Consider the following 24,038-nt stretch of genomic DNA (forward strand, 5'->3'; position numbering starts at 1 on the left):
AGCTCAGGCGAGTCGATGGATCGCAATCTATCTGTCTAGGAATGAACAAGACAACATCAAATGAGAAGCCGTCAGCTGGACCATACAAAAGCTAAATGTACACAAAAGGGTTTTTTCTTTTAAATCTACCATACTGCTTCAGTTCATTTCCAATGCAACAATCTACTCAACACCAAAAATGGTCATATCTATCATAAATACAGAAAGTCAGTTGTTTTAAAACTTATTTTTTTAAGCTCCAAGTCCTCAACACTCTTTGTGTGGGTTTTTTTTTTTTTTTTTCTGAAAAGTGGGAGTGCTTAACTTTTCCCCTTGGAATTGGCTTCAGCAGAAAAAGCTACCCTTAAAATCCCCGAAAAGCTAAAGCAGTTCACATTGTTTTTCTCTTGAATACTTTCTGCCCATTTTAAATTAACAAAAAACCCCCCCAAAAACCAAAAAAAACAACAACAACAAAAAAATCCTTTTCTGGAACAAAACCAAACCAAAACAAAACCCCCAAAACAAACGAAAGAAATTATATATATATGTATATATATATATATATATATATATAAAACAATGATTCTGAAAACAGAACAAAGTGTGAGCGATTGACCTGAGAATAAAAAGACATTACATTTCTTTTTTCTTTTAGCAAGCCATTGGTATCTGAATGCTAAGATAGCAAGAAATTTAAAACTGTCTCCAGGTGGGCTGCTTTCCCATACAGCGCTGCCGGGCTCTGCTGTGCTATCGACGGGGGATCAGACGGGGCAATGTACAGGGGTGCGAGCTCCGCAGGCGCCAGGAGGCAGCACGGCCTTCGTCTCCCAGACCAACAGTACCTTCCAGAGGACAAATGTAACAGATTTTTTTTTCTTTTTTTTTTAAGTTTTATTTTATTAAAAGGAAAGGAAAAAAGAAATGTAAAACCCACCGGCATCGTTATATGGGAAAACAACCCACGCTTTTTCTTTTTTTCTTTTTTCTTTTTTTTTTTTTTTGGTTAGAAGCTTTGGAATTGCAGTTAGTCTATTTTTGAAATTGGTTTGTTATTAACTTTTTTTTATTTAAATTCATTTTCATTGTTCATCTTCAAAGCTTACAATCTGAAGGTGTCCATTCCTATGCTAGCTAGACCACTGTCCTTAGGGCAGCCGGGGTCCTGGGGCCCCTCCGCCGGGCTCGCCGGTCCATCTGACTTTTGGCTAAGATCCGTGTCAGACTCCTCCGAATAGTCGTCTGTTGGCATCGAGGGCTGAACCCCTGAGGTGCTGCATGAACTTGAGGTAACCGTTGAAGATGAGGAGAGAGGAGGGAAGGGCGGCGGCGGCGGCTGCCCTGGCGGGGCGCGGGGGGCGGCCGGGGGCCAGGGCTTTCTGGAGGCGTGGGGGGAAGCCGGGGGGGGCCGGGGGGGCGGGGGGCTGTCGTTTGAGTGAGCGGCCGACTGCGAGGTAGATGCGGTGCTGGGGTCGGGGGGGCAGGCAGAGTGAGGTAATAGACTGGGGTGCTCTTTGGCGTTTCTTGCTGCTCTTGTGATTGTTCGATGTTTGTGCGGGGCTGACTCGAGATGCTGACTGAGGGCTTCGTCCCCACACACCGTGCTCTCGCACGCCACGCACTGGTACGAGCCGCTGCCCTGGCCGCTGCCCGTGGGCACGTGAAGCACCATCTCATGCAGGTTCGCCACAGACTGGCCGAAGAAGCAGAGGGACTTCAGGTGGTCGCTGGCCGCCTCCTGGTCGCCGAAGCACGCCTGGCACTTGCGGCAGACCAGCTTGTACTGCACCTTTGGGACAATGAAAGGGTCGCAGAGCGAGTCCGCGCCCTTGCCTTCTGCTTCAGGCTCTTCTTGGGGTTTGGGCAGGAGGGGGGACACCTCGCGGGGTGCGTTCTTCTGCTCTTCTTGCTTGGGGGGTTCTTTGGCAGGGTCTTTGTCCGGGGTGGCAGCCCCCGCGGGGACGGGGGTTTGGCTTCCTTTGGGCTGCTGCGGTTTCTGCTGCTGCTGCTGCTGCTGCTGCTGTTGCTGCTGCTGCTGTCGCTGCTGCTGCTGCAATGCCTCCTGCAGACTCTGCTGGTATTGCTGGTACTGCTGCAGCAGTGAGCCAGGAGACAGCCCCAGCAGCGCCTGTGACAGTGCAGGGCTGTAGGGGAAGAGCCCCTCCATCCCATACATGGGCTGCAGGTACCCGCTCTGCAGGGCGCCAGGGATCTGTGGGGCGTAGTAGGGGGAAAAGCCGGGGACGAAGTAAGGAAGGAACTGGCTCGTCAGCAAGGTGGTGGGGTCCGAATTGAGGGCGGCCTGCAGCGCCTGGAGCTGGGCAGGCTCCACCGCGTACTCCATGGTGGGCAGCGGGGCCGCCAGGGTGCCTGCTGGTGCCTCCCCCTTTTCCTTCTTGGGCCCTGGCAGGGTGTCCCCCTTCCCCTTGGGTGCCTTCTCCTTCTCTTTTGCCTTCTCGTTCTCCTTCTCCTTGCGCTGGGCGGGGGCTGGCTGCTGCGGCTGCGGGGTCGTGGCTGGCGGCTGCTGCGGGGCCACGGCCGCCGTGGCTTGTGCTGGGGTGGGTGAGCTCAGTGCGGCCGGGGGCTGTTTATTTGGTAATCCAGAGGTGGGGAGGCCGGGTGAAGGGACGCTTGTGCTGGGCAGGCCCATCAGGTTGGGTTTGGGAGAAGTTAAAGCTGCAAGAGGAAGAGAGAGAGGTGAAAAGTCACGTTTGTGCTGGGTGGGCAAAAAGCATGAGGGTGACTGCAGTCCACCCCACAACCTGTACCCTCCATCTCTTCTGTATGAGGACAGCCACCAGCCTGAGCAGATGTGTTGCTGCAGCACAGGTCAGAGAGCCCATGCCTGCTGCTGCTCCCTCTGGAAAACAGCTCCTGTCCCACCCCACAGGCCCTCCATGGTGGGGACAGGCCCCTGAGCCCCCACTGCCTTGGCCACACTGCCCAGAGGCACTGACCGCCTGATGGGTGAGGGGGACACCCACCAGCACCCAGGGTGCCCAGCACAGCTGATGTTGTCCTGACTCCTCTGAAATTCCCAAATGACTGACACTTGTGTCAGCATCTGCTCTGGCCAAAGACTCCAGCAGCAGGATGGTGCTAGGCCAAAGCGTGAGAACGCTCAACACTGCCCATCTTGTAGACATCTTCACAGATTGGGAAGCCCCAGTCATGACAACTGGAGACTGAACAGGCTAAACCTAATTTATTTTGTCCTTATTAAGCTGATATTCATGAATCCACCAACCTTGGAAGCAACCTTCCTTCCTTCCTTCCTTCCTTCCTTCCTTCCTTCCTTCCTTCCTTCCTTCCTTCCTTCCTTCCTTCCTTCCTTCCTTCCTTCCTTCCTTCCTTCCTTCCTGCCTTCCTGCCTTCCTGCCTTCCTGCCTTCCTTCCTGCCTTCCTTCCTGCCTTCCTGCCTTCCTTCCTGCCTTCCTTCCTGCCTTCCTTCCTGCCTTCCTTCCTGCCTTCCTTCCTGCCTTCCTGCCTTCCTTCCTTCCTGCCTTCCTTCCTTCCTGCCTTCCTTCCTGCCTTCCTTCCTGCCTTCCTTCCTGCCTTCCTGCCTTCCTCCCTCCCTTCCTGCCTGCCTTCCTGCCTTCCTTCCTTCCTTCCTGCCTGCCTGCCTGCCTGCCTTCCCGCCTGCCTTCCCGCCTGCCTTCCCGCCTTCCTTCCCTCCTTCCTTCCCTCCCTCCCTCCCTCCCTCCCTCCCTCCCTCCCTCCCTCCCTCCCTCCCTCCCTCCCTCCCTCCCTCCCTCCCTCCCTCCCTCCCTCCCTCCCTCCCTCCCTCCCTCCCTCCCTCCCTCCCTCCCTCCCTCCCTCCCATGCTAGGGGCTCTGGATGCTCAGCTTCTGAGCAATTCAGAGTTTATGTGGTGTTCAGACATCTCTCCTGGGCATAAGCATTGTGTTTTGGGTGGAATTAAAACGGTAGTGATGCTTCCTCATTAAGGAGATGGATTAATGGTGGAATGTGAAGCTTGTCCTTCTTCCTGACAGGAAGAATAGCCTCTAACAGCACTGTCCCTGGTGCCAATTTCTGCTCTCACAGTGGCTGGGAGCAAGAGGAGTGTGGCTCCTGGAGTCACCTCCATTAGTCATGGCTGCTGCAGCTGGCAAATATGCTCCTGAAGAGGAATGTTTTGCTTGGCAACTCCCGTGATGCCATTTGAGGAAAAAAACCCCAAAATAAAGCTCCAATATCCTGCTGGCTCAGCCCTGTACATCCCCCATCTCCTGAGCAGGAACCTGCTGTAAAACCCATGAGCAAAACCCGACCAGTCTGTAACAAACCTGAGTCCCACCGCCGCGGCAGGGGCTGCTCAGAGCCAGCAGGGCAGGAACACTGGGACCAGCCGGGGAGGCTTGGTGACTTATTTTACATTGTACTGCCAAGGAGCTGCAGGAGGGCTGCAAGGAGGGTGGCTGCAGCTGGGAGGGTTCAGCCATGGCTGACCCAAACCCTTCTGAAACCTGTGTCTGCTCCTGATGGGGTGCTGGGACAAGAAGGATTTGTGACGACAGGACAGGTATGGAATGAGGCTCCATGCAGTGGCCCTGGAGATCTCGGATAAGGGCATGCTATATGTGGACACCACTGAAATGGATGTTTCCCAGCTGAACATCCCTGAGAGGTTCAAGTGAAGGAGCAGGAGGCAATTCACAGTGTTCCTGGATGCATGGCCTTATCTGCTCTGACAGGCCCGGAGCTGCCGTGGCCTGACCTTTGGAGCTTTATCTAAAGGCCACAAACAGACTGTTTGACTTTCTAAACAGTTCAGTCCTGTCTAGGCAGTCACTGACAGCATTTAAGATTCATCAGATGCAGTCCCATCTCCCCAGGACACATCCTGGGCTTTGGAGAAAAACAAAAGCAACAATATGGACTGAAGTGCAAAAAAGTAATTTTAGTTTTTGTTATAAACTTGGGGCACTAAGCAAACAGTGCAGCAGAGCAACCTCTGACAGGGTGGTGATATGATTTGCCAAAGAGATGCTTCTGGCCGAGTGCTCTGAAACAAGATCTGTGGTGAGAAGGGTGACATGGAAAACCCCTCGCATGTGCAGGGGCCCTTCAGACACATAATGAAACAAGGCCTTTGGATCACACTTTTTAGGTCACTGCGGTCATTGAGCTACGCTTTCCACTGCCAGTGTTTGCTACATGGCTTAGACTTTCCATCTCTCCACGAGGTACAAAGGAAAGGAGCATTCTCAAAAGATGAAGTCCAGTATCTGACATTAGGCCACCCAAAGGATTATGACAAATTTCATTTTTATGCAGCATTGTTAAGAAAAATCTTATTTTAATAAAAACTAGATTTGTCCCACAGCTACACCATTTTTTGTTGAGGATTTTGTGCTTTCAGGTCATACCCAGCCATTACTCAAAACTGATCCTCAGCTGCATTGGGATCTGTCCCAGAGGTCACCTCAAGGACACATAAAGATGCTCTGGGCATCTGTCACCAGTGCTACCACGCACACCACACCTTCCCCTAGAAACAGTTTGGATTTTTGAATGCTTGGGATGGCACCACATAAACTGAATGTCAAAAGGAATAATGAGCAGAGTATTCAGCACATTAGTGTTTCTGTTCCGTTGGATAAATCTTCTATATTCCACTTCCTTTAAGGAGCTTCAGGATTTCTACACAGTGATATGCAACATGTCTAGATGTTTCTCTAGTTCAGACTTTGCTACAAAACTTCCTGAGTTCAGGAATTAGATAAAATACCTACTGCTTTTTGCTGTAAAGTCAACATGCTGAACTAACAGGCCAAGAGTCCTGTTATCAGTCATTCCCAAGGGAACAACTCCTTGTGCTAGGTATGTGCCCAGTGAAGGTGTGCCTAAGCAGGGTAACACCCGTACCCACCTGTGTTGGATGGAGTGAAGCCAGGTAAGGATGGGCTGTTGAGGCCTGGGAGCAAGACTGGAGGGATGCCCTGTAGCGCTGGGTACGCAGCAGGAAGGTTCAGAGCTTGCAGGGGCGTGTTGTCAAACATGCCTTGCTGTTGAGCTGCCAGACCAAGAACCTCGTTGGCTTTTTTGATTCGGTCCAGCTCCTGCTGAGCCATCAACTGACGTACAGTAGCTGGGTCAAAATACTCCTTTTCCTTATCCAACTGACTTCCAATGGTTTCTTTAACTTTGGAGATATGCTGTTGAGAGAAGATATGGTCACGTACAGACAGCCGAGCGCTGTACTTGATGCCACACAAAGTGCACTCTGTTTTGGGTCCCTCGTAACTTGTTTGGTTTATACCAAAATGCTTGGCCATGCTGAGTTTTGACTTCTTCTCTTTCGCCCTGGCATTCTGGAACCAGACCTGAACAACTCTCTTTGGCAGTCCAATGTCATTGCCCAGAACCTCACACTCCAGCATGGTTGGTGTCCTGTAGTCATTAAAGCACGACTTAAGAACCTTGAGCTGGAGATTAGTCATCTGAGTGCGAAAGCGTTTCTGCCCGGGCCGGTCCCCGCTTTCGCCAGACTTGCTGGCTGAACCGCTGGCACCAGGGCTGGGCGAGCAGGGGTCTGCAAGGCTGGAGGTTTCACTGTAGTCCACGGTACCTTCATTGTCGTACTCTTTGCTGTAGAAGCTGGGAGCTGGGCTGACCAGGCCAGAAGACAGACGATCTTCATATTCAGACATTGCTATCATGGCTGCTTTAGTCAGACCTTCGCTGGGCCCTGATGTGGATTTGGTTTCGGTTGCAATCCCTGTTGCACTATCGTTGTCTGCGTTCCCTTCGTCTCCTGTGGTAGTGTCTGTGATTGCAGTATTGACGGAAGAGCAGTCATCGTTGTCCAGCTTTGTCTGGTCAAAGTTCAGATTGACTGAGGACATGGAGGGACTCTCAAAGTCTTCAACCCCTTCCACCTTAATGGAAGATGGACTCAGCAGGGTTCTAGGTGACAGTTCCATACTCTTGTTCACCGGGGAGAGGGGAACGCTCTGTCCGTCGCTGCTGGTTGGTGGCATGTGGGAGAAGCTGGCTCCATCAAAGATGTCTCCTTTCATCTGGAGCCCCCCGTCGCAGTCTAGAAGCATAGCAGACAGCGTCAGGTTGTACCCAGCTCGCTTGGCCTCGTGCCAGTGACGGGACCGGATGTGAGCTTCCAGAGCTGTCTTTGCTTTAAAGAGAGCTCGGCAGAAGGGACACCGTCTGTGGGCTTGGGCAGGCCCCACAGCTCTGAACTGCCCCTTCCTCTCTCGTGCACGGGTGTTCTGGAACCAAACCTGTACCACGCGCTTCTTCAAGCCCACTTCATGTGCAATGTGATCCAGCATCTTCCGTGTGGGGTTGGAGTCCAGCAAGTACTTCTGGTACAGGATTTCCAGCTGCTCAGGGGTAATGGTTGTCCTTAGACGCTTATCCCTTTGGGGTTCTTCTCCCCCAGTCCCACTGTCATTCTCTCCAGGGCTTGCACTGGCCTTTTCCTCCAGCTTTCTCTTCAGCGTGTTCATGGTGGATGTTGGAGTCGATGGAGAGGTGGCTGAGCTTGCTGGAATCTGTGGTAATGTTCCAGACAGCAGCTGGCTTGCCAGTAGTGGATTACTGGGATCAAAAAGCATGAATGGCATATCCAGTGTTCTGTCCAGGAATGGGGGGTGGATAAACTGGTTCTGTGCACTCAGGAAATGCAGCTGCTGATGCTCTTGCCAATGCTCAAAGGAAGGAAATGCCAGTTTACACTGGTCACACTGGTATGGGATTAGCTGAGGAGGTAGGTTTGCCAGCTGCTGAGGGGTGGATGTGTGAATGGGTTTGAGGGAGAGGTGTGAGAGCTGAGATGGACTCGGACTTGACTGTGACAAGGAGCACTGAGGGGGCTGAGGAGGAGGTGGCTGTTGCAGCGAAGAGGGGGAGGATAACTGTGAAATCTTTTGGTGTGCTGAACTTGTCTTTTGTTCTCCTTGGTCCTGTTGCTGCTGAGGCTCTTGCTTTGGTTGCACTTGCTTCTCTTGGGTTTGGTTTTGCTGTGTACTTGGAGGTTCAGACTGCTTTGGTTTCTCATCTGTAGCTTCTGCTTTAGAACTAAAGGTGGAGGAATCGTCTGCCTCTGCCGTGAGCTGCAGAAGAGCTGAAGAGGTCGCATTGGCTGAAGATGTAGGTGTGCTGTAAGCTTGTGAGGGCATCGGGGTGCTGCAGGAGGAACTGGTTGGAGTCAAGAGCTCTATTGCATCCATAGAGTCTTCGTTCTGGCTATCATCTTGTCCATCCTCATCCTCATCTTTGTAACAAAGCTTCTTCTGGTGTTTAATGAGATCAAAAATGCGCTGAAAGACCAGACTGCACTTTTTGCACTGGTAGTTCAAGTTGCTTGTTCTAATGTACCTGTCATTTGTGAGCTCCCGTCGCTCCCCGTCTTTGCCTTCTCCCTGATTCTCATAGTTTTTCCTAGCTTTCTGACGGGCATTCTGAAACCACACCACTATAACACGTGTTGGGAGGTTCAGCAAGTTAGAAAGCTGCTCAAATTCATCATCCTTTGGGTAAGCATTGGCATCAAAGAAGTCTTGTAGGACTCTGAGCTGGTAGTCAGTAAAACGAGTTCGAGAGGACCGCTTGCTTCCCCAGTACTCCTGCTTCTGAGGCTCTGGAGAAGGAGGCCGTGAGTCTATCTTCAGCTCTTCCAGACTGGTAATGGGAGGGTTGCTGAAGTTGTATGGGGAGTCCTTGTTGCGTTGGCGCTCCTTGAACAGGGTGTTTCTGAACCAGTGCTTGATCACTTTCTGGGGCAATCCAGATTTGTCTGCCATCTCTTTGATCTGTTCCTCACTTGGGGAATTGTTAATGTCAAAATACTGCCGAAGGACTCTGAGCTGGTCATCGGTGATCCGCGTGCGTGGCCTCTTGTTCTGCTGCTGCTGGAGAAGGCTGGGGTTGAGCTGATGCTGGTACAACTGGGCCAAGTCAGCGGGCAGGGGGTCTACAGGGCCCAGCTGAGGCGGCAACTGTGCTGGCAATGTCTGCAGGGGCATGGTTTGCATCATGAGTGGTGAGAAGATGGGCAGCTCCATAGGCATGGAGAGCTGGGTGAGCGGCACAGAGGGCTGGGCTGGTGCGATGGTGGGAGAGGTGATGGGTGGGGCAGAAGTGGGGATGGCAGGAGCAGCAGCAGGCTGGGGAGGGGCTGGAGGCAGCGGCGGGGGCGGCGGCGGCGGCGGGGGCGGCTCTGGGGTCTGCGGCCGCAGCGGGTACAGCTTGTCGTAGTGTTCTCTGTACTGTTTGGCAAATCTCTCTAACTGCTTAAAGGGAAAGTAATGTTGGTGAACGTGCTCTTGGTGGCTCTTCAGGATGAGGATGTTTGAGAAGAACTTGCCGCACGTGTCGCACTCCAGCTTTTCCAAGTTCTCACCTTGCTCTGTCTTCCCATTTTTCTTCTGCCCCTTTTGCTTGTTCTCGTTGTACTGAATGACGAGCTCAAAGCCAAAGTTTTCCAGCAAGGCTTTGGTGGCATTGCCCCTCGCGTCAGAAGCAATCCGTGGAGGCAGTATGGAGGGCTCTGAACTGCTGCCTGGCACAAAGTCCTTCTTCTCTTTGGGCTTTAAGTTATCAGGAAGAGACTCCTTCAGTGTTATGTTATTGTCTCCCCTCTCTGCGCTTTCCCTTTCCCGTGGGGTTTCTTTATCTTTCTCCTTCACTATAGATTTATTCTTCTTCTCTGGGTGCTGGCTCTGCTGTAGTAGGACGGAGTGGGGTTGGGACAAGGACAGCTGACCTTGCTGCTGCTGCAAGAGCTGTGGATGGCTCTGCTGAGGGAGCTGAACTTGTGCCTTCAGGTCCTCCAGCAAACTTGGACCCGTCCCAGTCAATGTCAGTGCACCACTGGTGACAGGCAAGCTGACTTCTGGATTGAGCTGAAACTCAGCACTGGGGATGTAGAATGGGAACAGAAGATGCTGCTGCTGCTGCAGCTGCAGAAGGGTCTCAGTGGTCATTGGAAAGTGCGGCAAAAGTGCTGGGTTGAAGAGCTGGGACTGCAGGAGAGCAGCCTGCTGCTGCAGCTCCTGCTGCAGGTGGGCCTGGACCTGTGCCTGTGCCAAGGTTTGAGCTTGTTGTTGCTGCTGCTGCTGCTGCTGCTGCTGTTGCTGCTGCTGCTGCTGCCTGGATGCAATCATGTCTGCCAGCTTCTTGCGGTTCACCTCTTTGGGCTCTGCAGAGGAGGAGATGTTAGTGCTTACAGCGTTACCCAAGGGAGGAATTCCCACACTGTCACTGGAGACCTGGTTGAGCAGGCTGGGAATGGGAGTGGTGCCTGAAGTGCTTGTGCTGGTGGTTGCAAAAGCATTGCTGTTGGTGGCACTGACAGGGCTCGGTGTGGACGAGCCCAGCGAGAGGCTGCTGCTGCTGCTGCTGTTGCCAGCCCCGTTGCTGCTGCCGCCGGCCGCCTCCAGCTTGGCTGCGCGAGCCTTGGTCTGGTGCAGGACAGACCTCATGTGGATCTCCAGAGTCGAGCTCTGGCTGTAGGCCACGTTGCAGGTGTTACACTTGAAAGGTTTGTTGTCTGGACTGCTGGTAGGCTCAGGCTGCCCAGTAGCAGACTCTTGGAGGGCTCGTTTCAGTTTATGCAGATGAGAAACGGAATTGTAATGTACCAGGAGAATGTTCTTCTGCGTGAAGGACTCCTTGCAGACTGTGCACTTGTATGGGCGAGATGGATCTAGAAATTTCTCCATAGTGAAGTTAGGGCCCTTCCTAAAGGGCAAGGCCCTTTTTGGTTCTGAGCCAGAGTCCTCTTGCACCGACCCTGAATCGCTGCCTGTTGGGCTCTGCTTATCTTCCAGGTCGCTCTCTTCTTCCTTATCTTCCTCGACTATTATTGTGTGGTCCTCGGCAAGTGAGGGGTCACCCATAGCAAGGAGGTCCCCATTGACCAAGAGACCACCGTAGAGCTGCTGAATGTCAGCCTCACTCAGCTCCAGGTGGCTGGTTTCCAGATGCTTCTTCAGGGCCTGGAAGGTTCGGAAGCTGCGCTGGCAGAGGCAGCACATGGTGGCTGCCCGGATGACATGGTACTGGGAATGGAGCTGCAGCTTCTCGATGGTTTTGAAGGCCAGGCTGCACTGGTTGCAGCGGTACTTGTAGACGTGGCGGTCAGAGACCGGCAGCTGAGGCCGCTTGGCATGGACGTCGTTGAAGTGTGTCTGCAGGGCTGCTGAGCTCTTGAACACCTGGCTGCAGCCCTTCTTCCAGCACAGGAAGCCAGAGTCCTCCCGGGCAGTGCTCGGATCAGCTGGAGTGGGCTTGGGGTCTCCGCTGTGCTCTGCACTGTCTGATGACAACAGGGTCTTCCCCACATCCTCAGAGGTCTCTGTGAAAACAGAGCAAACCCAAAAATTACACCAGCACACCAAGGCAGATCAACACTCCCTTTCAGTCCTGAATACTCTGTGATTTTTGATCTCCAACGACAAGTATTTCTAACATTTCTCCTCTATCTTCATTCATTTGTTTCAATACCAGCCCATTAACCTCATCATGGCCCATTGCATAAACCTACACAATTTACTTCCTTGCTCACTTTGAATATCTGGAAATTATTCACACACACATCCCTTAGTGCATTTATCACCTTCAATTCTCCCTTTCAAGCAAAAGCCATTCAGCCACCTCTGTCTTCACTGTTCCTTTTTGATGTTTCAAAAGCCTGTTTTCTAAAAAGAAGGCTCATCAAACTGAACATAGTGTTTGAGTCTAGGTCCTATCAAAGAGAGGATTAACAGGAATGAAACTGGTCCCTGACCAGGTGATGGAGCTGGGGGACTGCTGGGACAGTGGATCTCATTGACCTGCACTCACCAGACTGTTTCCCCTCCCGCTCCTCTGTGCCTGAGTTCCCATCCTTCTCCGGAGCAGCTGCTGGAAGGAACATGCTGCTGGGCATCATCACCTCAGGGGTTGTCACCTAGATACAGGGGAAAGGACATAGGGAGAGAAAAAAAAAAAAAAAGAAAATATTTTAAACATCTCCAGTTGCAAAACTAGACATCAGTATTGTGAAGTCAGAGACATCATTTTTCCCAGCTCACTGAAGACTTCGTATTTATGAGACAAAGCTCAAATCAGTCAAAAGTGTTTCTACAGTTACATTCTGGACATAATTAGCAGTGCACACTTGAAGAATAATCTTATTATTAATATTTTTCCTTTATGTGGAATTCAGACTTTGATCACTGACAATGTTTTGTCATGGGCTGTGAAACTTCTTGTGCAACCAATTAGGTAGATAAGTTGAAAGGCCCACCTTAAGCTGCTGAAAACATAATAAGGCCCCTAATTAAATCATACCTAGTAAAGTACACTGTAATCTTGAACCAGGGAGCATTGCAGCACTGTTTTCAAAGTGTATCGATGCAGGGAAAGGAGGGGCATGAGAAAGAAAAGTACAAATAAGGAGAGAGGTGACAAAGGAAAGGATGAATAAGAAAAAGGACTAAAGAGAAAGCAAATTGTGAAATAAAAAGCTTTCGGTAACCCTTTCCTTGCTCTGACTGATGCATTCTCTTTGCTCCTCTTCAAGTATTTGGCTAGATCCTGCACCATCAAAACCAGTGCAGTGCTGGGACACCACTGCTTCTACAGAGCTGGACAATCTGCATGGCTCAGCTGGAGAGGGTCTTTGGAAGAGCCAAATGTGCACACTCATCCTGTTCTGAAAAACTGTTTCTTTGGATATACCTGGTCACAAAACCATCTCACCAGCAGCCTGCACATGGCTGGCATCAGATGCAGGACAATGAATGTGCTTTTGAATGTCTGGAGACAATGTCTCACACTGCTGGAACACTGCCTCACTGCACAGGGACAGACAGACCCACGTCACTGCCACCACCCCCGTGTTTCCCAGCACAGGGCTCCCAGTGCTGGTCAGTGCCTGTGGCAATCAAAGACTCCTCCACAGCCCTGAGCAGCTGCCCACCTTGCTGACACCCAGGGAGCGTTCCCCTTCCTCCAGGTGCTCCTGCTCCCAGCCTCCCACTGCTGGGAAGGTGAGGCAGAACTAAACACTCCCATTCGGGTCTAAGGCAAAACAAGCCTCTCCATCCTTCTGCTGGATATGGAGAGGACATCTGAACCCTGGATTTCAGGAGAGAATGTGTGTGGCTGCTGCATGCCATGTACCCGGCTTTCTGCACAGCCAAGGACCACAAGGCTCTGAGTGAACTGCAGGACATAGGAGCACACCTGTGGCGAAGCTGAAGCTCATAGAAAATCTCAGGATGAAATGGCAGCACAGAAGTGGCTGCAGAGCCGTGAGGGATACAGAGCTCCCTCCCTTTCCTGGGTCAGCCACCGCATGGCAGTGAGTGCCAGGGCCCACAGAGCAGCAGAGAAGGCCACTGACATATCCCAGGAGGGGAGCTGAATGCACCAAACTCATTCCACCTTCTACTCTAAACAGCAGCATCTGATGGCTGTGGGTGGTTGGTTGGTAGACGTGAAAGGTCACAGAGTAATTTCCAGTAGCTGGGCTTGGAGGAGGGGGATGAGCATGGATGCCGAGAAGGGGAGGCAAGAAGAAACCATCCCTCTCAGGTCTAGCAGCAGGAAGAGCCTGCTTTCCTAGGATCTTTAGGAATTATGAAAAATAAATCACGAGAAATTAAAAAAAAACCCCAACAGAGTAGAAAAAGAATAAAATTATCTAACACCTCAGCTGCACATCATTATAGAGCTGTGGCTTTTCATAGGCGTTACAGTACGGCAGCCGTCCCCACCACCACGCTCAGTACGACGGATCAGTAATTGTTTTCATACACTTTAATTAGAAAAACTCAGATGGCTATGAATAATAATGGAAAAGAGAGACTTTTGCACTTGAAAGGTTGAAGTCAATCAAGTGTGAATGACGGCAAAAAAGAAAAAAAAAAGACACCAATTCATCAGGCCTCTGTTGTCTCGCCGCGTCTTTAATCATAATTCCTGATTGGGATTCAAGAAGGCAGTAAGCAGCGGTTCTTTGTCTGCCTTCACCTTCCGTCAATTAACTCTCCCCGAAATATAATCATCAACCTCACATGCTCCTCTGCATCTTAATCTGGGGCTCCAAACCTGTAAGTCCTGCCCTATATGTGTTTAAGTAATTACCTTTATCTACCTGCATCTCCACAGCCACCATTCCTTCCCTTCCCTCTATCCTCCCTCCACCACAGGGGGGAAAAAAAAGGAAAAAAAGGAAAAAAAAAAAAGAAAAAGGAAGGAAAAAAAAAAGACTGTGGTGCATTAAATTGCTACAGGCACAAAATTCCCAGAGGCACACAGAAAAAAAGCTTGGAAAAAAGTGCAGGGAACTAGAAATTCTGGATATGGATGCAGAAACTGTGGTGGTGCAGCCGTGGGCTGGCCTTAGGGATCAAACCACTGGAAAGAAGGCACCGGTCAGCAACTGGACTCACTCTAGTCCTCTGGCTCCATTCAGGCGACTCCTGTCCCTTTCCTACACCACGATCCAGGGCAGGACCCTCTGTCCTTTCATCCCCATGGACCAGCCCTGAGCAGGTGGCAAAGATAGGAGTGCAAATCAGCTGCACATCCCAAATCACTCTGCACTGACACGGCATTCCAGACTGCCTTTTTTGAAGGGTTTGTCCTTCTGCAATGTCCGAGGACATCTCATGTCTCTGGACCTGCAGAATTTGCCTCACATGCTGAGGCTGCTTCTCGTATAACCCCAGCGTGGGGCATGATGGGGCAGGAAGGTGCAGCAGCCCACGGCTCCCTGGCAGGTGCGACAGGAGCATCTTGTACTGCAGATGTATTTCATGGCAGGAAGTGTTCCGTGATCGCAAGGAGCGTGTTCATCTGGAGCACAGCCCATGTTAGCGCGTGCGGCTGTCAAACGCTCTCCTCCTCCCTCTCACCTGCAGACACCTGGTGTCATCCTGGCATCCCTCCTCAGCTTGGCAATCCCTCCCCCTCCTCAGCTCCTGTCTACCCCTTTCAATGGCTCCAACACTCTTTCACAACAGCAACACGTCAGTCAGTGTGAGCCATTACTAAAACACAGCCCTCAGCTGTGAGTTCAACAAATGCGGTTTGTCTCCTCCCTTCCCTTCTCCTCTTCATCATGCCTGTTCTTTTCTGTCCAACACCAAACCCTACCCCTGTGTGGCTGCAGCTACCATCTCCTGGCCCACAAGTCACCAGCAAGGCTCACTGCAGCATGGCACCTCTGTCTTGGTCAGCCCAGATCCAGCCCTGTGCCCAGCCTGAGCACCATCCCCTGCAGCTCTGACGGCTATGGTCCCTCTAAGTTCTCCTCTTGTTACCACACAGAAGGTCCTCAAAGGATGGAAAGTTGCTGGACAAGCCTCTCTGCTTCCAAGAACCCCACATTTGGGTGAAATTCAGACCCCTTCAGCAGATAAAATGTCTTTATGATGATGAGATCCATGGAGAGGCAGGTGCACTCCACTTTGGTGGCCATTTCTATGGACACAGTGGCCCGGCAACAACTGTTACAGAGCATCTGAGGGCTGATGGGTCAGGTCTCCTGCCTCCCTGCCCCACCAGGATGCACACAGCCTGACACCCAGAAACATGTCACTCCTCTGCAGAACAACCAGTGGGCCCACTCCTCACTGGTGACAACCTCCAGCAGTGACACGCAGGGCTCCAGCCACCAATGGATCTACTGGATTTTCAACAACCAACTGCAGAGCCGCTTGTGTGCGGGGCTGGAGGCTCAGAGCCCAACACCCATCAATATAACACCCGCATATTGCTGACATGTCCAAACAACTACTCCTGGCTGGTGTGAGCAGCCAGCTCCTCTCACACCCCACCTGCCTGTGCTGATGTCCATGGGCACCAAACGAGGGGATGGTTCCCCTGAATATACCCCAAAATGCTGAAATCATGTGGCTCTGAAAAGAAACCCTCTAGAAGAGGTCTGAGGAGATACATCACTGTCCCCATGTCTATGAAACCAGGGGAATTACAGACGGGAGGGAAGGTTCCCCACCAGACAAAGGAGGTAATTTCCATTACAAAGAGAGAGAGAGAGGGTGCTGGAGTGAAAAGCTTCATTAGACTCTGAGAGGCAAAGTGATGGCAGTATACCAAGGTCACTTCTAATTTAGACCATCTAATTGGCAAACATGGCTCCAAATGGCTATCATCTCACAGGGCTCAGAATTAATGAAGCCCGATTATTTTCATTACCTTCATCCGAGATGGAGAATGAGACACAGAGTGAGAGGGAAAGGGGGGAGAGGGAGGGGGCGAAAAGGAGGGAGAGAGAAAAATTGAGTGACAGCAGAAGGGAGAGAGCAATAAGAAAAGACAATGGGAAAGAGGGTAAAAATGTAAAGATAGCAGGAGGGGGAAGTGAGATGGTAGGGATGGGCAAGAATGACTCCTGGAGCCAGGGAGAAAAGAAGATGGAAAGAAGACTGGAACATTGGGAAGATGTTCCCTAAACTGAGGAAGAGAAAGCTGACAGCAGAGATGACGAGACAGAAGTGTGTAGAAGGATAAGGCTGGCTGCGGGAGGAGGGAGAGCTCCCACTCCCAGAGGCTCTTGGGAAGCCGTCCTCTCTCTCTCCCAGCTCCAGCCTCACCCTCGCCACGGGCCCTGCCGGGCCAGGCAGGGGCTGTCATGGGAAAGGTGGAGCCTGGCCCTGCTCAGAGAGGCCGTGATGCCACAGAGAGGGAGAACCTGGCTATGTTCATCCACCAGCCCCACGAAGGGGAAGCTGCAGGAGATGGCAGGAGAGTGTGAGCCCCAGCCTCCGTCCCTGTGGGGCACAGCACGTGCTCTGCTCCTCAGGCAGCCCCGCCAGCCCCGGTCCCTGCGGCGGGGCCAGTGGGAGGACGGGGGTCCCATGGGACAGCCAGCCCGGCTGCTGCTGACGTGAAAAGGAGGGAGCACGACCAGGCAGCCTGGAGATGCCGAGCGGAGCAGGAGCCGTTACCATGGCAACAGACATATTAGACACTGCAGGTTCCTGAACGGCGTCTGATAAGGTGTTATTAACTGGAGCCTCCTCCACGCCGAGCGCAGTCTGCGCCGAGAGGGAGCTGGCTCTGTCACGGGGCTCGGCTCCCTCGCCGCGGCGCAGCGACAAACCCGGGCGGATCTCCGCGAGAACCAGCCGAGTCAGGAGCCTCCCATGCTGCCGTGTTCCGCACAAACCACACTCATGTCCCAAAATATTGTCACAGAACACAAACAGACCCGCCTTCTTCACCCCGTGCTGAGACCTGGAGGAGGAGAGGCAACCCTCCCTAGGTGCCAAAGGGAAGGAAGGTGGGAAAACCAGGAACATGCATGAGGATGAGCATCATGGCTGGGCCAGTCTCTGCCATCCTTGCAGAGCCCTGTGGCCCCACTCTAGCACAGCAGAGTGCTCACCTGAGGGAGCCTGACCTGCTCTGCAGAGTGTCCTGAGCTCCTTCCATGCCCTCATATCCCAGAGGACACAGACGTGCTTGAGGACAGACCAGCCCAGCACTCCTGCTCCAGACCACACACCCTGCCCAGGCAGCCTGCCTGGCTCAAAACAAACGGCTCCACACCAGCGTGACAGCTACCCTGAGCAAACTGGTTACACCCACTGACCTAGGGAAGGGGCTTGGCTTCTGCTCGCTGCTCTTAGAAAAGCCAAAACACCTGCCACCAATGTAGTTAAGAGGTGAACAAGGGCTGTTCAAGGCCTCAGAAGGTATTTACACACTTGAGCAGCACCAGTGAAATGGACACAGGTCACAGAGGCCGTGGTCAGTGGGATGGGACAGCTCTGTCACCCAGGTGCACAGGCAGGGCAGAGCTACATCCTGAGAAGCCTTGAGGAGACAGGCAGCTAGCAATGCAAAGCAGCAAGATAAGAATGTAAAGTTCTTATGTGGGAACCAGAAGAGGCTGCCCAGAGAGAATCTCCTTTCCTGGAGATACTCAAACGCTGTCTGGACACAATCCTGAGCAACACGATCAGAGGACCCTGCCTGAGCAGGGAGGCTGGATGGAGCAGCTCCAGTGGTCCCTCCCAAGACCACTCGTGATTCTGTGACTCCACCACTCCTGTCTTCAAGAAGGAGTTCCAAAAGGAATCACAGAATCATTAAAGTTGGAAAAGACCCTTTGTCTTCCAAGTCCAGCCATCAACCCAACACCACCACTATGGTTAAACTCTGTCCCCAAATGCCACCTCCACATGATTTTTGAACACCTCCAAGGATGGAGACTCCATCCATAATGGTGACTGCTTCTGTAGGCAGCCTGTGCCAGGGCTTTCCAACCCCCTCCATGAAGAAATTTTCCCTAATATCCAGTCTAAACCTTTCCTGGTGCAGCTTGCAGCTAGTCCTCTTGTCCTGTCACTTGTTTTGTGGGAGAAGAGACCTACCCCACTTGGCTCCAACCTTCTTTCAGGGAGTTGTAGAGAGGAAGAGTGACAGAAAGAGAAGACAAGAAAACAGTAAGAGAACAGCTGGGTCATGTTGCATGTGCTTGCTCCGAAGATGACACAGGAAGGAGCTGGTGAAGAACATCAGCGTTACAACAAACACCGTGCTACTCACCCCCAGTGCCAACAACTGGCCAAGAAGGGAGAAAACAAGCAGAAACAGGGTGCAAGAAAAATAAACACAAAGAGAAAGAACTGGCAGGAATCAAAATAAACACTTATTTTATATATTTGATGACAAGTTCTTAAATGTAGACAGAACCTTGCATTGAGTATTATACCAAAGAAACAACAGGGACAATATATCCCATCAACTGCTGGATCTTCCAGAAGCTTTTGCACAAGCTGCCATCCCATGCACTCATAAAGTCAAGGAAATAGTATTTATCCTGATTTCACAGTGAAATCACTCAAGAGTTGAGCTTCACAGGGCTCAAGCAGGGACACAACATACTAGAGTGCAGCAAACCTCGATGGCAGAGCTCTGGCAGGTGAAGGAGCTGCTACCACAGCAACTCTCTGCTCCTCATCTTTGTGGGGATGGCAGTGGACATGCTGGGATGGCAGTGGACATGCTGGGATGGCAGCAGCCATGCTTGCCTGCACAGCCACTTACCGTCATGATGAGTTTCTCGACGCAGTCGGGTGACACGCTGTGCAGGTGGGTGAGGTGCAGCTGCAGGTGGATCTTGTTGTTCAGCATGTCCTGGCAGAGAGGGCAGCGGAGCATGGGCTGCACCGAGTGCTGGGTCATGGCGTGCACCCGCAGCCGGTTCACGTCCGTGTTGCTGTACTTGCAATATGGACACTGGTACATCTGCAGAGCAGACAAATGAATCACACAGCTCTTCCAGGTGCTACTTTCCCCTCTTACAGCTTCAATAATTTGATGCCTTCTACCACCAGTTAATGCCTTTCATCCTCTTTCTCCCATTTTATTCTTTGCTTTTGGCACACTGTAAACACATTACCTGTACAGAGATATGGGTTCTTCTGCCTTACCTGCTCTGATTTGGTCTCCTCTGAAGTTTTCGACCACTTAAAGGAGAGCGGTGACTCAGAGCTGCTGGGAAATGATATCCTCTTGGAGGATGCTGGAGGCTCTGTCAGCTCCTTCTCTGGCTGGCTGGCTGGTGCTGCAACAGAAAGCCATTGACATCAGGACACCCCGAAGAGGCCTAGGCTGGACAATGACAGGGCTTCCATTTACTGCGTGACACACACCCTAAGGACTTGGAGGAGGATGAATCTGAGGACTGACCAATGTCCTCAATGCACACCAGGCCAAAAACAGCTCCCTCTCACTGATCTCCCACAGCATGGGGACTGTGTCACTGGTGGCCAGAAGCAGAAAGATCCCAGCTGTTTCTGGGGGATGCCTGCAACCTGCAGGTTCAGGAGACTCTGGGCCTGCAGCTGCATTGGACACACAAATGCTTGGCCAGATGGTGAAGGCCCATGTGTCACCTCCAGGAGCAGCTGGACTTGGTAAGGTAGAACTCACACCCCCAGCTGACCCAGGACATTCTACACACAGACACTGTGAAATGTGTTTGCCCTGGAGAGGGCTGGTGGCTGTGGCTGTCAGCACAATGGATGGCACCCGTGCTGGCAGCAGTGGTGCTGCTGGGACAGCTCTGGCTGGCTCAGCCCATGCTTCCAGGGGAAGGAGCATATCTGGTGCTCCCTAGCACATGGTCCTTCCAAAATCCCAATTTCGGCAGGACCCGGCCAAGGGGACCCAAACACTCCCACTGTGATAAGCCAAGAAAAGGCTATTTTGCTCTGCCAGACAGATAAATGCAAATGAGCCCTAAAGTCAACAGCAAAACACTCCACGAGCTGTGGCACTGGGAGAAGCACATCCCTGACCTTTCTCCTCCCCCGAACCCTGGCTGCCTTCAGTACATAAATTTGTGGGACATCTATTATTTAAAAACTGTAAGGACAAGTATATTATACACAGCCCCCGTCTCCTCCTCCCCGAACACACATTCATAACGGTACTTTAATCTGTCTCGAATCGACTTCAAACCCATTTTGCCCTTAATGGGAGTTATTCATTTTCACTTGAAAGGTAATATCTGACAGCTGGATATTTAATATGATGGATCAGCTGCCGATTAACAAGGCGCTGTAGCATTCTCAGGCCAGTCCCCCATACTCTTCCCCCTTTCTCCTACTCAACTTGTGAACCCGCTGCTGGTATCTGCTCCTTGTTTCAGACAACACCATCAAGAGTCAGATCCCAGCAAACTGCTTCCTTCCCAAAGACCCTTCTTGCACTGGCATGAGCTGTATTTCCAAATGTACCACATCACAGCAGAGAATACAATTCCTGTTCCTAACTACCTTCCCTGCCAGTCCCCATCTCTGTATTCAGCTGAATAGAGGCAAAGTAAGTTCTGGCAGAGGGAAAACAAGTACAGGTAGCAGGACTGCCAGAGGGAGGCAGGGATTAGAGGATTTGATGTGGGACTGCTGAATTTCTCCTGGTAGGCTTGTCCACATGAAACTGGCTTGGAGGTGATCTTGTTCCCCACAGCACCGCTGGCTGCATGCCTGGTGCTTCGTGCCTGGCTGGGCAGCAGCCTCCACGCGTGCATGTGCAGTCCTGGCTGTACCTGGGGTACCAGCCCCAGGACTCTGCCGTGCTGCCAGCTCCACAAAAACACCCAAACCAGGGGTGGAACGAGCTCGCAGTGTCAGTGCTGACTGACAAACACCATCACAGATCCTGCTCTGCCCTCACAGAATGACAGGTTGCTCTGCCCAGCTCCCTGCTTGAACCGAGACTCTCCCTGCGGCTCAGAACTGGAAACAGCTTTAAGATGTCTGCAGGGCCAGAGCTGACCTTCCCTGCTTCCTATAATAAATGTGCTTGGAGTATTGGGAACATGGCACCACTCTGCTGCTCCTCCATTGAGGAACACAGTCCCTCCTGGAGGGTTTGGGGAGGAGAGACCACCACCAAGAGCCAGCACTGTGGCGGCTGAAGGACCACCCTGCCTGAAAATGCCCTGCCCGAGCCCTGTGTGATGTGAGTGTCCCTTGTCAGGAGCCTGACCACTGCTGGCACTGTCCAGTCCTCAGCGTGACCTCAGACACTGACGAGCCACCCCCCATCAGGCTGCAGGGTGTTGGGAAGAGCAGCTGGAGACCCCAGGTGTGCCAGGGTGGTCTGGCACAGCCACGAGAGTCCTGCTCCAGACCTGCACTGGGCGGGGATGACAGTGACAGTCATGGCTTCGGGTCCCCTTAGACCTCTCTAGGTGGTGACTGTAGCTCCTCTTGGTCCTCACTCTGTCCCTGCACTAGGCACTGACCACTGCCAGCTGCTCACCAGTGGAGTGTTTCTGGATGCAGTGACTGAATTCAGCCCAATCATCAGCTACCCCAGACTGCTGAACATCAGCTTGGGAGTCACAGCAGGGTATTTTCTCATCTCCTTTCTACTGTGAAGCAGTCTGCTTAGAATTAGTAACAGGTAATTAAAATGTACCATCCCCGAAGTGTCCAATTTCATTAAACCACTTAATCCAACCCCATAACCTTAATCCTTCAAAACTAGAATTATTGATGATTGTCCAGACCCAAGAATAACTGATTTGTTGCACATAGGATATTTTAAGTATTAGTTTTTGAGTTGACAGCTCAGCTGGGAATTTTAACACCAAGACTGAAGTTTGTTGTTGATAAACAGTCAAATGCACAAAATGACACATTCAGTCCACATCACAGATGATCAGAGGAATTAAGAACTCTCTGCTACCAGGAGAAACGAGGACATGGCTTGGCGTCTGCCTGCAGAACTCTTAGCATAGCCTGGGACCTTCTGTCTATGCAGAGAGGAGAGGACAGAACGTCCTGAGCTCAAAATGTCCCGAAGGCCATGGCCTGGAAGGGCTCAGTGACACTGGAGCACACAGAGACACCACCTGTGCCAGCATCTTGCTTCCAGGCCCAGGCCCCGCAGGGCAGAAAAAGGAACTTGCTTTAAACTATGATGTACATCTGCATATCAAACAGTATTGTTATTACTTTCACTTTTTAAATGGATTTAGTTCAGATTCACTGACTTAAGAGGGAGACCTCTGTTTCTCAACAAATGTCCCCTACAGGGAATGCAATGGGGCAGGGCTGCCACAGCACCTCTGGAGATCTACTGATCTTTCACTCTGCTCAGCAGCTTCTGCTTTTCTGAGGGGGAGGAGAGATCTTCCTTGGGTACATTCCAGAGGTGAGATGGGCATTTCCTTGCAAGTGGGGGCCTTTCCTTTGCTGGTTCCAGAGGCAAAGCCAGCATGGATCCCCTAAAATGCTGCTCTCCATCCTGGTGGGAAGGAAGTCACCACCCACCTCTTACCCATCAGATTCTTTTAGCTAAAGTATCACTGACAGCCCCTTCATCTAAACTTCCATCTCCCAACCAAGCAACATAATGGAAAAGCCAATTAAATGATTATTAATTCATGCTGCTTTCCGTAAGCCAGAGGTTCTCATCTCCCTGCATTCCGTAAACCAGCTTGCCACTTGCCCTAGAAATTTACAGTGGGGTTTCTGCTATTGCCATTGATTTAAACACCACCAGCCTCCAAAAAACTCCTTGCCATGAAGTCCAGCTGCTGGCCTGGGGAAGTTCTCAGTGAGAGCAGGGAACTGTGCTTTCATGCCTGATGGAAAATAGCATTCTGAATTTGGTGGTGCCTCCTTCCTCAAATCACCTCAGTTGTTCTTGGAGCCATCACTCAGCACCACAGATCCTTGGACCAGTGGGAGCTGCTACTGTGCCACACAGCCCTGTGCCATCAATGCCCAAGGCTTCTGGCCCCGTGCCCTCACAGCACCTGTGTGTCTCCTGAAATCCAGCGCTAGTTTATCTGTTTCATCCACTCTCCAGAATCTGCCTTGATGCAGGAATGGCCAGAGCCCACACGGACTGCTGGGGAAGGGCACGGGGCACCCAGAGCTGCTGCAGCCCTGCCACCTCCTCAGAAACATAAAGCCAACATTTCCTCCCCAAACACTGTCTAATTCCCCATTCCCTGAAGGAACTTCCATTCCAACCAGCTGCTGTAGCCACACTATCAGGCCTGTGCACTACCTGCTGCTCTGCAGTGTTTCTCAGTTCTGTATTTGACAGTAACTCAGCTGACAGGTAAGTGCCCCATGCTCGGTGCACTCCGCACCCATCCTCATTTCTGCTTCACAGCTCCAAAAATGGCTGAATAATTTGTTTTTCTAATGCTGTGTCATACCTTCCCACCTGCAGCGAGTACCCACGGCTGAACTACTATTAAATATTCATATCCAGAAGCTCCAGCCACCACCAGACTTCCCTGCCTTGCTCCACATGAACATCAAACACCCAGCAGATGCCATTGCGAGATGCCAAGCAGCACCAGGGGCTCCTGGAGGTGGGGCTTTGCTTGGCACCACAGACCTCTCCTGCAGCCCACTGCAGCTCCTGCAGCACCTCCAATGCCACCAGAGCCCAGCCTGCCCCGAGCTCAGCCAGCAGCTGCACGGAGCCACCCAGCCCAGCCATATTTCTGGGCTGGAGCTGCCACCCAGGAGCCTTTTGTGCTTCACATATCCTTGGGAAAACACAGTTAGAGGCAACCTCCCAGTCCCTCT

At 51.9% G+C, this 24,038-nt stretch overlaps 1 protein-coding gene across 5 annotated transcripts in view; it reads right to left on the bottom strand.

Moving 5' to 3' along the window:
* Positions 1-255: 255 nt before the first annotated feature.
* ZFHX3 (zinc finger homeobox 3) overlaps positions 256-24,038 on the bottom strand; it is a 435,802-nt gene continuing 412,019 nt past the window's right edge. For all 5 annotated transcript variants that reach the window (XM_064386182.1, XM_064386181.1, XM_064386180.1 and 2 more), the window contains 5 exons: positions 19,404-19,537; positions 19,018-19,218; positions 11,794-11,899; positions 5,858-11,305; positions 256-2,658 (listed from right to left, as the gene is read on the bottom strand). In XM_064386182.1, coding sequence (XP_064242252.1) covers positions 1,085-2,658; positions 5,858-11,305; positions 11,794-11,899; positions 19,018-19,218; positions 19,404-19,537 — 7,463 coding nt within the window. In that variant the 3' untranslated portion in view covers positions 256-1,084. The remainder of the gene's footprint in view (positions 2,659-5,857; positions 11,306-11,793; positions 11,900-19,017; positions 19,219-19,403; positions 19,538-24,038) is intronic.

This window comes from Passer domesticus, chromosome 12 (genome assembly GCF_036417665.1).
Source record: "Passer domesticus isolate bPasDom1 chromosome 12, bPasDom1.hap1, whole genome shotgun sequence".
Classification (NCBI taxonomy): Eukaryota; Metazoa; Chordata; class Aves; order Passeriformes; family Passeridae; genus Passer; species Passer domesticus.